The following is a 13,227-nucleotide window of genomic DNA, read 5'->3' on the forward strand; positions in this document are numbered from 1 at the left end:
CTAAGGAGGTGGGGGGGGGGGGAAAGGAAGAGGGGGGTCTGTTCCCCAACTGCCTAAAAAGAAAAAGGCTTATAAGTTATATTATAGGCTACACACTCTCTCTCTCACCGAAGTTTTAATGTCTGTTTCGCGTGGTTTGCAATAAAAAAAAACATTATGTGGCTATTATTTATAGATCTAGAATTCTATATTAAAAATTAAATTTGTTTATATAGTTTAAAACATATAAAATGAATTATTTAAAAAAAATTGTGCCTCTCCCCAGCCCTTGATTTTCTATGTCGGATTTTTAAATAGCCACTAGAATCTAGCTTTTAAGGCTAGTTTTTATATTCTAGGAAGCGGAAGTAAATGAATTTCCGTAAATAAACTTACTCGACCCGAAAGGTGTTATTATGAATTTAAGCCTAGAATCTATTCTAATTAATTATTAAATAGAGTCGAGTAACCCGAAATTTTTTAAAGTTCACGAACAAATGTGAACAAAATGTCGCCTTTAAAATGATTTATATTGAATTAAAATAATAGATCTAGTAAGTAAAGTATTATCCAAGACGGTAATCTATCGTTTTGGGTACGTAAAATCGCCCGCGGCTAGTAATGTACGAAAAAGTTACCTCATTGTCAAGGCTTTAATAGAAGTATATTTTGATATCTTTGTGTCAAATATTATAGATAAATGAATAAATAACCTAAATCAATAGCTAAATATATCAATATAGGCAAGAAATTAACTTTAAACAGCAGTGTTTGCGAGCAGGATTTCCTATATAAACAGCAGCCATTTGTAAAATAGAGTTGCCTTCCCCTGATCTCGCGCTATAAGTTAACAAAGAAAGAACTTAAACAAGATGGCTACTATAGTAAATGAGCACAGTTGCATCTGTTGCAAACATCGCTAGTATTCATTTATTATTGAAAAGTTTTAATTCAATTGTTTGAAAACAGGTACATAAATGAAAAAAGGAAACATTTTTGTATTTTTCAAAACACAAATCCTCCTCAAAATGTGAAATAATTATGAAAATTTAAGGAGTCACCTGTTTTTCACATTACTAGTCGCGGGCGATTTTACGTACCCAAAACGATAGATTACCTCCAAGACTAAGCATACCCCCCACGGTGCCCACCCCTTAAAAAAGGATGGGAAAATCAAATAAAATTTTACTCTGTGGTTGCACTGGTGTTGGAAAAACTGCAATACTAGAGCAACTGCTTTATGGGAACCATATTGTTGAGTCAGTAAGTGACTTTTATTTACTTTTTATAAGTTTACAGTTTACAGTAATTAGTAATTACTTACTAATTACTTCTTCGTTCTTAATTTTTAGTGTTGGAAGGGATAGAGTCTTATCTGCCAGAGGCCAGAGGGTTTGAACTCGAGACTTTTTTGAATTTATCAACTATGAGCTGTTGCCGACTCGACCACGCCTCCATCACAATTAAGGATACGTGTCAAGTGTCAACTAATTATAGTTATACGCCATTGACTCCGATTTTAAGCAACATTTAACACAACACTCCTGTTTATATGAGTTTATTAATACGAAGTGACTACTCGGAAGAAGATTTTTCTCCCCAACGTCTCCACTTAGTTGGCAAAAGATACCTCTGCTCATGCGCAGTGACTTATGGCTAGGGTTAGAATTAGGGATAGGATTAGGATCAGGGTTAGGATTAGGGATAGGATTAGGGTTGGTTTTAGGGTTCTGCAGTAGTAAACACACGCATGCGCAGTACCATCGAAAACATCGCCGCGATGGCAAGTCGTAGTTCTCTCCGTTGCGCATGCATATCTTATTCCGGCTAGCATCGGCCTTATTAATATTAGAAGAGTCCATTGTTAGACAGTAGGCCTAATTAATCAAAATTTGAAACTTATTGTTTGCACATTTCTAGCCAACACACCAGACTATGGAGGATATTTACACAGCAGTGATAGAAACAGACAGAGGTGTGAAGGAGAAAGTTCGGATATTTGACTTGGGCATGCCAGTGAGTCTTGCTTTAGAAAATCTTTGCCATGAGACTGAGAAAAATGGTGGTGTTTATTTATTTGAGTTTGTGTTAAATGGGATGCATAAATTATAAAATAAAATATTTTATAGGATGGTGTCGAACCAGAGCTACCCAAGCACTACCTGAATTTTCCAGACGTAAGTTTACCAAATGGTTCAAATTTAACGTACAATTTTTATCTTGAGTATTGTTTCATAAACTTGTTGTTAAAAGTGTAAATCTACTTGTTATGTTGTTTGTGTCTGTTTAAACAAGCTCTAAATTTGTTTAGTGGAAGACCAGCAGTATTTAGTATGCAATAATTTAATTACTATGTACATTATCATTGTAGTATTTGTAGTGGACTTGGACGGAGCATCTGGGTTATTCATATAGTTAATGTTCATGGGTTTCTTGCAGAAGTATATCTGTTAGTCATGGGTGTCTGTACCAGTAAAATCATGGTTAGAACGTGTTACTTTTGGAGTTTTGAATTACTTTATGTAATGACAAGCTGCTTTTTTGTTTCAGGGATTCATTTTAGTCTATGATGTCACCAATTTTGATTCTTTCAAACGGCTTGACAAAATAAAAAAAGAAATTGACAAGCATAAGGACAAAAGAGAAGTATAGCAGAATTATTTTTAATTCAAATCTGACATTTTAATAGTTAACTCGTATTTTAAAATGTAATTTACAAAGAAAAATGTTTTAATAATTTATTTATTTATTACCATTTTATTACTATTTTTTTAAATTATTAGGGCCATGTAATAGTTATTGGAAACAAAAGTGAATTAAATGACCGGAGGCAAGTTCAGTTTGATGTTGCTATGGCATGGTCAGTCAAAGAGAAAAGTGAGCGCCTTTGTTGTTTTTATTTTATTCTCTACTACTTATTGTAAAAGTGATCATGATCTCTTATTCAAAAGTGTCCATTATCTTAAAGGTGATCTTTAATTGAACATTGTTTTTTTTCCAACCAGTGAGACTATGGGAGGTAACAGTCACCAACAGGAAGTCATTGGTGGATCCATTTGTCTGGCTTACATCTAAAATAACCCAGCCCACAGGTAACATTGGGTTAACTTACTTTAATTATAACTTTAATAATTTATTAATTAAATAGAATCTATTAGAGATGGCACAGACGAATGATCGTGTGTAGTTTTTTTACACTGTTGCTGGATTCTTTTAGATGAAAACCTGTAAGGTGGCCGGTACAATGTTGAACACACAATGACAAGCACACTTTATATTCACAGTCATGAAATTCTGTCTGCCATTTGGACTACTGTCTTTAAAATGCATTGCTTTGTTACATGAAATTTGGCTAACTGAATTAAAAACATAAATTACTTAAAACTGAAACCATATATTATAAATTGCCATCTCAAGCATGAAAGGTACTTGTAGAGGGAGAAGTATTGTAACTTATGATTTAATTTCACAATTTTTATACCTATATTTTAAGTAAACCTATTTTTATTCCCCAGGAAAAAGTAACTTTTTACCAGGTCGGAAAACAAAGTCTTCAAGCGGCAATAGTTTGGATAAAAACTGATTTTTAGGGAATATGCACAAAAGTCATATCAACTGATAGCGCTTGTAGTTAGATCTACAGTTTCAAGATCTCAAACTAAATTCAAGTTGCATGCAGTCACAACGATGTGGATTACTTGCTGCATAAGCATGCGCTGGAACTTGAGGCACTTTACAGTGTAGTTCACATATCACTGTTCACACACCTGTGATAGTCTAGAGCAGTATAAAATAATGAAGTACTTCTCTCAATGTTGTTCATCTAAATTCATGTTCATATTTTGTTAAATAAAATGAATTTTAATAAAATTTCATTGCAGTTTGGTGACATTTGTTGAATTACAAAAAGAAACTCCAATTTAGCTTTTAAAGTATTTATTAGACAGTAATATTTTCTGTACCTTAGAGAAGGATGAGAAAAATTAATTAAAGAACATAAAAACAATTAAACTAAACCAAATAAATCTGCTTACTAAATAATATAGATCAAGTAAAAGTAAATGATTCTTTAAACAAAACATCTCAATAAACATTAAATTCATATATTAATGTGTCACACAGCCAAGATAAGTTAACCAAAATTTTAATAATTAATGCAGCTCAGAGCACTTTTAGAGCATATCAGTATGTAGCCGCTCAGTCTGATTCAGGTTAAAATATTTACACCTAGATTTGAAGCACAGATGAAGTAATTATCAGAGATTGCTATATCTAATTAAAGTGATGATTTTTATGAAAATTTCTCCTAAAATGTTACATCAACCTGTCTCAGCCCTCATGACTAGGGCAGGTTGTCAAGATAAAAATGTGCTGTCAATCTACACAAAAAACTATTCAAAATCTGTCAATTTTTTTATTAAAAATTTTTCCTCTTTAAAATAACCACTCATTAGTGAAAGTTCAAATACTTTGTTTTGTGTTTGTAAACATTATCCACACTCAATAGAAATGCACATGATTGGGCAATGGGAACAGAATTGAAATGTTGAATTCTATACCCCTGACCATAATGAAAGGAGAAAACAACACGCGCAGGGCTGTAAGGGTTACTCAGGTTAGCACCAATAGAAATGGAGTAAAGTTACAATCAATTTCTGGTATGGCGCCTACCATTCTGTTATAGCGACTACCGTTTCTGGTAAACTTCAATATCTCTGATATGGCATATGGACAATTTGGTTAAGTGTGACGGAAGCCTAGGCGCAACTCTCATAGCTTGGATATCACAGCTGTTTTATCAATGCCAGGAAATCCATCCTCAAAAGCTGCATTTAGCACATCCTCCAGAGTGTTAACAAAGATGTAAGTCATCTCTCTCTAAAGTTGGACAAACAAGACAATGTTAACAAAGATGTAAGTCATCTCTCTGTACAGTAGGACAAATAAGACATTGCAACATCAGCATAGAAAAATTTGAAACATATCTAACAATGACATACACATAGCCCCAAAAGTTGTGTTAATTCCATTTTTAATTGAACAGTTGAGACATACCTTAATGTTGTCAGGTATCTCATAAAGATCTTTCCTGTTCCTGTGGGGGAGTATGACTCGCATTATCCCTGCTCTGTGGGCTGCCAGAACCTTCTCTTTAATTCCCCCGACCTTCAAATAGATTAAAATTTCTCTTTAATTCCCCCGACCTTCAAACAGATACAAATTTCTCTTTAATATCCCCAACCTTCAAGTAAAAATTTCATGTACCACTTATTTCTGTGCAGGTGATAAAATTCCATGAGCAGAATTAAATTAATCCAAATCCAGATAAACGCACAAATAAGAACTGTTACCATAATTTCAAAATATATGTGTACTTGTACAATATTTAAAACAAGGAAGATCATATGTGGTTGAAACAAATGTTGGATGTACTTACATACAGATTATAGGATGGCTTAGTTATTTAAGTTTAATAATGTTTATATTTATAGTAATTTTTTACTACAATGAAAGAAAAATTTGAAATATCTCTAAGAGTGACATACAGGTAGCACCAATCCTCTGAGAGTGATCTCCCCTGTCATTGCTGTGTCAGAGCGTACACATCTTTCACTGAACAGGGAAGTAAGCACAGTTGCTATGGTTACGCCAGCCGAGGGCCCATCTTTGCCCACAGCTCCAGCAGGGAAGTGAATGTGGACGTCCGTGTTTTGGAGAAGATCTTTCTTGCTGTCCAGCTGTAGCTGACAACACAAGACATAAGCCTTGACAAACGAGCTGACCAATGCTTGTAGCTCTAAATTTAATCTCATTTCAAACAGGTTAAAGCTGTTAACACCAAATATCTACAAACCTTTTTAGAATTGGCCCTAACCCAGTTGAGAGCCAGCGAGGCCGATTCCTTCATAACGTCCCCCAACTGTCCCGTCATTGTGATTTTCCCCTCCCCTGCCATCCTGGTGGCCTCAACAAACATGATCTCACCCCCCATAGACGTCCAGGCCAGCCCAACGGCTACCCCAGGCTGGGACAAGCGCTCTGACATTTCTTGGTGGAAGATAACCGGCTAAAAGTAGAAAAACATTTGGTGGAAGATGACTGGCTAAAAGTAGAAAAACATTTCGTGGAAGATGACTGGCTAAAAGTAGAAAAACATTTGGTGGAAGATGACCGACTAAAAGTAGAAAAACATTTGGTGGAAGATGACTGGCTAAAAGTAGAAAAACATTTGGTGGAAGATGACCGGCTAAAAGTAGAAAAATATTTCGTGGAAGATGACCGGCTAAAAGTAGAAAAACATTTGGTGGGTTACAGATTGATAGCATTTTTTGGTGTATAAAACATGAAGATAGATAAGAAGTCTGTTAAGAATGAGAAAGAAAATACCCACCCCTAAAATGTCCTCAGCAGCCAGCTCATCTATGACAATGGGAATCTCAGGGGGATGTACAATAGCTGACACATCCTTCAGCTCTTCCTTGTCTTTGGCCTTCTCCCCACCTTTCAAAGTCTCCACCCCCTGGTTGTTCCTAGCCTCTAGCACTCTGACAGCCACAGCTCTACAGATGGCGGCAATCCTGCGCTCCAATGTCCTCACACCTGCCTCCCTGGTGTAGCTGGATACTGCACACATTGGCAAAACATTTCAGCTTTGGATTCAAATACATTTTTGAACGACTAATAAACACTAGTACTTGACAACATGATTTATGACACAGCCATTTACAAATGTTTTAGGAGAACTTAGGACTTACAGACCAGGAATGTAACATTTGAGAACTACCGAATCAACATCTTCTTTACAAAGTTTTAAACTAAATTAATGAACAAGGTATGTGTCCCCAGATGTAAAAGGTTACTGAAAACTCTGGTCTATGATGTAGAAATGGTTGTAGTCAAAGTTTTTATTTGAAACTATATCCCTTACTAATTATTCCTAGAGTGTCTTAACTTTCTAATTATTCCTAGTGTGTCTTAACTTACTAACTATTCCTAGAATGTCTTAACTTACTAATTATTCCTAGAATGTCTTAACTTACTAATTATTCCTAGAGTGTCGTCAGGAATCTGCAGCTGATCATTAGTCAATCCATGTTCTTTCAGCTGTTTGGGCAACAAGTGCCTTCTGGCAATATGTACTTTTTCTTCCAAGGTATAGCCAGGTACCTACACATTTACAAACATGTGTCTCATTATTTCAGGGTTTATATTTGATTTTGTGTATTTTACAAATTCTCATTGTATGGCCTACAGTGTTTAATTTTTAATAACAAAATCTTACCAATATAACCTACATTGAGTAACTTAGCAACCAATTCTCACCTGTATGACCTCCATTGCGTAACTTAGCAACAAATTCTCACCTGTATGACCTCCATTAAGTAACTTAGCAACCAATTCTCACCTGTATGACCTCCATCCTATCAAGCAGTGCTGGTGGAATGTTGGCCATATTGTTGGCTGTTGCTATGAAGAGCACTTGGGACAAATCAAACGGCACATTCAAATAGCAAGGAATGTTAAGGAATTTATGGTACTCTTACACATAAACAACAACAAAAAAATAAACAAATCCCAAAAAAAAAAATAATTTTAAAATTTTGAAATTGAAACAAATAAAACACTGAATGACAGAAAATACAATGTACACATTTTTTGACCACAAAGCATTGGCCGAAAGAAAGAAATAAGACACGAAGCTGTTCATGTCTCAGTGAACTAAAACCATAACATGAACCAAGAGAAGACAACAAGTGCTGGATACTGATCCACAAAATTGTGATTTTGTTCAGGGTCCAAAACTTCCAGCAGAGCAGCAGCAGGATCCCCGTGCAGACTTTTTGTCTGGTTAAAACATGGCAATAACATTAACTCTAATCTATCTAACTTTTTGTCTGGTTAAAACATGGCAATAACATTAACTCTAATCTATCTGATAAACTTTTTGTCTGGTTAAAACATGGCAATAACATTAACTCTAATCTATCTGATAAACTTTTTGTCTGGTTAAAACATGGCAATAACATTAACTCTAATCTATCTGATAAACTTTTTGTCTGGTTAAAACATGGCAATAACATTAACTCTAATCTATCTGATAAACTTTTTGTCTGGTTAAAACATGGCAATAACATTAACTCTAATCTATCTAACTTTTTGTCTGGTTAAAACATGGCATTAACATTAACTCTAATCTGATAAACTTTTCTTATAAACAGAAAACAAAAGAAGAAAGGCGAAACACATTTCCTATCTTTAGTGGATTGACAAAGCTGTTGACTTACTAATTTATCGATTTCATCAAGTAAAAACACAGGGTTATTTGTGTTGGCTGTACGCAGGCCTTGAATGATTCTACCAGGCATTGACCCAATGTACGTCCTCCGATGTCCACGAATGTCTGATTGGTCACATACACCACCTAAAGCGATTCTGAAAATATAAGTTGATACTGATCAGATCTGAGAGCATAATCTATGATTGTTTTTTTAAGTTGAAAAATCAAATGTAAATAGTGGAGAAAAAAATTACTCAAGAAATTTAAAGGAAAGAAAATTACCTATGAAATTCCCGACCCATTGTGTTTGCTAGAGATCGTCCAACACTAGTTTTTCCAACACCTGGAGGTCCCACAAAACACAGAATGGGCCCCTTTAGAGAATTTTTGAGTTGACGGACAGCTAAATACTCAAGGACCCTTTTCTTTAGTTTTTCTAATCCATAGTGATCAGCATCAAGGTCTCTCCTTAAACCAAGCAGGATAAAGTTCTTACAGCAAAGACTAGGTATTTTAAAATACAGGATTTAAAGTCTAAGCTCAGGAAATATTCCAAAACAAGTGATTTAAAAAGAGTTTTTAAAAGTTTCCTTCCATGTAAACAGTTTTACAACCCACAAACCTGTTGACATAGGATATTTTTAACTTTACAATTTAGTAGCTTTAAACAATTTTATACATTTTGTAAAAAATAAGCCTATTTAGTAGCTTTAAACAATTTTATACAATTTGTAAAAATAAGCCTATTTAGTAGCTTTAAACAATTTTATACAATTTGTAAAAATAAGCCTATTTAGTAGCTTTAAACAATTTTATACAATTTGTAAAAATAAGCCTCAACAAATTTAAATATAGAAAGGACCCAGGATAATGAAATATGTCAAAAAGTATAAAACTGAAACTTACTTGGCCTGAGCTATGTCTAATGTATCTTTAGTTCCTCTTGACCAAGGTAATTCTGTCATAAGTTCCAGGTAATTCCTGAACAAAAAAATTTTGTTTAGTACAAGATTTTATATACTTGAAGTTAAAATGAAAACTTATTTTGAAATTGAAAAATGTTTAAATTCAAATTATCGCTATACATTCTTTGTTAAAACAATCTCAATATGCATACATTAATATTTTGGTCACCTGATCATAGCATGCTCTGGCATGTGTGGTGGCATCTTCTTCAATCTCCTCAGTTCCTTAATGGCCGACTTATGAGCTTGCTCTGGCATATTGGCAGCTCTACGACAATTTTAAAATATTTTAATTTTGTTTTACTTTAGTAAAGCTTGAAACTTAATTACTATTTTATAACAACCATTAACTAAGTATTAAATTTAACCACAGGACTTTAGCTGTCTGTTAGTATCACATCATGTTAAAAAAATGATTTACTTTATCTTTGCTTCTAAATCGTTGTTGTCATCAATATCTTCATCCCTGTCTTCATCATCCAGATCTGCATCCAGTTTCCGGAAAACTCCACGTACATTGAGTGGGCGACTGATTTCTTTTCTGGTTACAATTTCAACTTTACCCTCTTTCCTAGCCTTTTTTAGTAGCTTCAAGCCCTGAAAATCCCACATTTTCTTAGGTTTTGTATGAGGTTTAATATACAGTACTTAATATATACATGTCAATATAAATAGGGCATCAAATTAAATCTGTTCATTGTTCTCATACAAATATTTCAACACTTTTATTTATAGATCTCATTTTGATAGAAAGTAAACTTGCCTCAATTTGTCGCATTAACAATGGCAGTGCCTTTTTAAATCTCTCTGCCAAGTCAATAGCATCAAGAACTTGTATTTTTTCAGAAAAGGAGGCCTTCACAATTGTCGAGCAAATATCTGGCAGATGTTGACTAGGCACAGAGTCTAACATTTTCTAGAGAAACACAAGCCAAGCATTACACAAAAACTGGGCCATTGTTCCACAATGTACAATATTTAAGTCTTATGTCTATAAATAACTTGCATGAGAAAGGGCTAACTATCTGACCTTTAATTTAGCCACAACAGGAATGGATGTGTCCAGCATGTCAACTAATTTAGCAGCATGTTCCCTAAAGTTCTCAGCCAATGAGCCCAACTCTTCATTGGCCTGGACCTCTTCTGATGGCAAGAAATGAGCAGCAACCAAGCAATAAAAGAATCACTTTTAAAACACTCTGAATTCATGCAGTAATGCTTGTAAATATCTTAGGTTTGTTATTGTTATTTACATTATATTTAATTACTGCCATTTAACAGTGGCTGAACAGTCAGGCTGATTTTTCTGTATTAGTAAGGGAAGAGGAAATGTCTGCCCATTTACTGATTGGCATAGTTTCTATGAACTAATCTGGCCAGCTCATTTCATAATAGCATTACTGAATAAGAATATCACAGTAAAAAAGGTAGATGTTTGTGTCTAAGTGCATGTTGTTGAGTGAGCTGAGTGAAAAGAGAATGGACATTTTGAAGTGAACGTTATGCTAAATAATTTTATGAAAAAGAGAAAAACATAGCAAATTCCAAAATAAACAAATAGTAATCAGTTTATAAACGTACCATTGTCATCTTCAGATAACTTATCCAACTGTTTGACACTGGCCACAGGGTAAGGAGTTTCCTGAAGAAGGGATTCCAAGCGAAACCTACAGAGACCAGTGACAAGCAAAGTATAAGCTGGCCTTGGCCAGTTGGTTCCTGTTATCTGTACTACTACAGCTGCTGTGCCAATTGGATGTATACTGGAGAGGTCTTCGTCCTTGAGAACAAACCAGAAAATCTTTACTTTTACAAGCTTTTTACCAAACATATCACTAACCACATCCCTTAACCTAAAAATTATTGACAACACCTTTCAGTAACTAGTTAAAGAAGAATCCCATAAGAACTGTTGGCAATGCTTCATAGTATTGTTTACATACCACTTCATCTGATCCATTGCTCTTAGGTACAACTCCAATAATTGTACTGCTTAATGTGTTGCGACCAAGTAATCTACTTTTGACCATGTTCATACTGTCAGTAAAAAAAAATATTCTTTATTTACTATTTCAATTGATGCATTTGCCATAATTAGTTTTTAATTCAGATAAAATTATTCAAAGTAAAATATTGAAGACAATTTTGTTTATCCCCATGTAGTCTCTACACAGGCCTATATAAAATATTTCCAGATTACATCTAGCAGTTTTTCACATGCCAAGTGACATAAGGAATAGAAACATCTGCAACAACTGCATATCTTTTAACTAAAAGAATGTAATGTATAAACTAACACCTGTCAAATAAGTAATATAATGATAATAAACAGTTGACTTCTACACCATTGACAGAGTTACTTCATCTAGGGTTGGCTTTAAGGAGAGGGCTGTGGTACACAACTCTTAGGATTTTGCAACTGAGGCTTAAAGTAGCCAATTCAAACTTAAAGTAGTCGTGATTTATTGAATAAGCAAAGTAGAGTTATATAAAATAAGCCTAGTTTAGTGGTAACATGGAAAAAAGTTTGTGAAGTGACGGTGGATTCTGGGAAGAAAGGGGTAGTTTAATTGCTCAAGAACAATAAAAAGAATAAAGAATAAATGTAAGATATTTTGTTTCTGGCCTTTTGAGTTTGTTTTTTAATAAAAGTAAAATCCTATAGACCTAAAGGTAGGCATTTTGAAGAAAATATAAACTATTTTTCAATGAAAAAAGTTTAAAAAGTATCTAAAATAGTCAATAGTTGACAATAGCTTTCTCCTTTCTGTCCAAACTCATTTTAAAAGAATGGAAAAATTGCAAAGCCAGGGTCAAACTATCTTCTTTATCATAGCAAAAAAAGCTAACTCCATAAGTCCTGAGAAGGGTGATCAGACGAGGCTCCTTAGCTGGGAACAGAAACCCATCTACAATCTACTGTCCAAGGGATAGTCAATCATTTACGGTAATCTATCGTTTTGGGTACGTAAAATCACCCGCGACTAGCAATGTGAAAAACAGGTGACTCCTTACATTTTAATAATTATTTCACATTTTGAGGAGGATTTATGTTTTGAAAAATACAAAAATGTTTCCTTGTTTCATTTATGTACCTGTTTTTAAACAATTGAATTAAAACTTTTCCGTAATAAATGAACACCAGCGATGTTTCCAACAGATGCAACCATGCTCATTTACTATAGCAGCCATCTTGTTAAAGTTTTATTTTTATAGACTTGTAGCGCAAGATTCAGGCGGAAGTCACTCTATTTTACAAATGGCTGCTGTTTATATAGCAAATCTTGCTTGCAGACACTGCTGTTTAAAGTTAATTTCTGGCCTATATTGATATATTTAGCCATTGATTTAGGTTTATTATTCATTTATCTATAATATTTGACACAAACATATCACAATATACTTCTATTACAGCCTTGACAATGAGGTAACGTTTTCGTACATTAATAGCCGCGGGCGATTTTACGTACCCAAAACGATAGATTACCTCATTTACTGTCCCAGCTGTCCCAGGGATAGTCAATCTGAGTCAATCATTTGAGGAGAGATCACAAAATTAAACAACAACTGACTGCATTATATTGGAATTGGGGGAGGGGGGGGGGGGGAGACGATGACAAAGGCTATGGAAGTGAATCCAGCTATGGAAATCATTTAAGTTTTAACCCTTTGGCCTTTACACTTACACTGTTACAGGCCTTTGTTGTGCCGGCAGTCCCCCAAGAATTTTTTTGTGGTACTACAACTACAGTCCGGTGCACCAGCGGTCATCTATGTAGTAAATAATCATAAACCAGTTTTATTTATTTTCAAATGACTTGCCTGCTAGATCTACTTACTTTTTCAGACTTCTCACTGGTATTCGCATTGATGATCCAGGCAAGAGAACATTGTCAGTAATTAAAAGCAAAGGGATTCGACGAGGAATTGTTATTGTTGATGCCATTTTTAATTCGCACTTTGACCTTATTCATTAACATACTAACTACCCAAAATGAACGAACA

The 13,227-nt window shown here is 34.4% G+C and overlaps 2 protein-coding genes across 6 annotated transcripts; one reads left to right on the forward strand and one right to left on the reverse strand.

Annotated features, from left to right (window-relative positions):
* The first annotated feature begins 324 nt into the window (after nt 1–324).
* On the forward strand, nt 325–3,854 carry LOC131947263 (NF-kappa-B inhibitor-interacting Ras-like protein 1). 5 transcript variants are annotated; one of them, XM_059308410.1, is made up of 8 exons: nt 325–533; nt 1,034–1,242; nt 1,900–1,995; nt 2,109–2,156; nt 2,530–2,625; nt 2,763–2,856; nt 2,985–3,071; nt 3,495–3,854. In XM_059308410.1, the coding sequence occupies exons 2-8, from the start codon at nt 1,144–1,146 to the stop codon at nt 3,560–3,562; spliced, it is 588 nt and encodes a 195-aa protein (XP_059164393.1). In that variant the 5' UTR covers nt 325–533; nt 1,034–1,143; the 3' UTR covers nt 3,563–3,854. The 5 variants fall into 5 exon arrangements, with proteins under 5 accessions (XP_059164393.1, XP_059164394.1, XP_059164391.1 ...); XM_059308411.1 differs by having other exon boundaries at nt 1,110–1,242; XM_059308408.1 differs by having other exon boundaries at nt 326–533; nt 1,060–1,242.
* Nucleotides 3,855–4,226: 372 nt separating this feature from the next.
* Nucleotides 4,227–13,224, reverse strand: LOC131947264 (lon protease homolog 2, peroxisomal). Its single transcript, XM_059308414.1, has 18 exons — nt 13,062–13,224; nt 11,166–11,259; nt 10,804–11,002; nt 10,253–10,365; nt 9,986–10,138; nt 9,644–9,819; nt 9,392–9,490; nt 9,164–9,238; nt 8,540–8,725; nt 8,265–8,412; nt 7,745–7,824; nt 7,385–7,490; nt 7,020–7,146; nt 6,371–6,603; nt 5,834–6,046; nt 5,526–5,723; nt 5,035–5,145; nt 4,227–4,857 (listed from the first exon to the last, which is right to left on the reverse strand). The coding sequence occupies exons 1-18, from the start codon at nt 13,166–13,168 to the stop codon at nt 4,750–4,752; spliced, it is 2,526 nt and encodes an 841-aa protein (XP_059164397.1). The 5' UTR covers nt 13,169–13,224; the 3' UTR covers nt 4,227–4,749.
* Nucleotides 13,225–13,227: the final 3 nt, after the last annotated feature.

This window comes from Physella acuta, unplaced genomic scaffold (genome assembly GCF_028476545.2).
Source record: "Physella acuta isolate Inbredline_101_S28 unplaced genomic scaffold, ASM2847654v3 ptg000591l, whole genome shotgun sequence".
In the NCBI taxonomy this organism is placed as follows: domain Eukaryota; kingdom Metazoa; phylum Mollusca; class Gastropoda; family Physidae; genus Physella; species Physella acuta.

Excerpts from the sequence above, each read along its gene's own strand:
- LOC131947264 (XM_059308414.1), bottom strand. The coding sequence starts at position 13,168 with ATGGCATCAACAATAACAATTCCTCGTCGAATCCCTTTGCTTTTAATT. Across the intron at positions 11,260-13,061 it reads CCAGTGAGAAGTCTGAAAAA|TATGAACATGGTCAAAAGTA; the intron begins GTAAGTAGATCT and ends TTTTACTGACAG. Across the intron at positions 10,139-10,252 it reads CTGTTGTGGCTAAATTAAAG|AAAATGTTAGACTCTGTGCC; the intron begins GTCAGATAGTTA and ends GTGTTTCTCTAG.
- LOC131947263 (XM_059308410.1), top strand. The coding sequence starts at position 1,144 with ATGGGAAAATCAAATAAAATTTTACTCTGTGGTTGCACTGGTGTTGGA. Across the intron at positions 2,626-2,762 it reads AGCATAAGGACAAAAGAGAA|GGCCATGTAATAGTTATTGG; the intron begins GTATAGCAGAAT and ends TTAAATTATTAG. Across the intron at positions 3,072-3,494 it reads TAAAATAACCCAGCCCACAG|GAAAAAGTAACTTTTTACCA; the intron begins GTAACATTGGGT and ends TTTATTCCCCAG.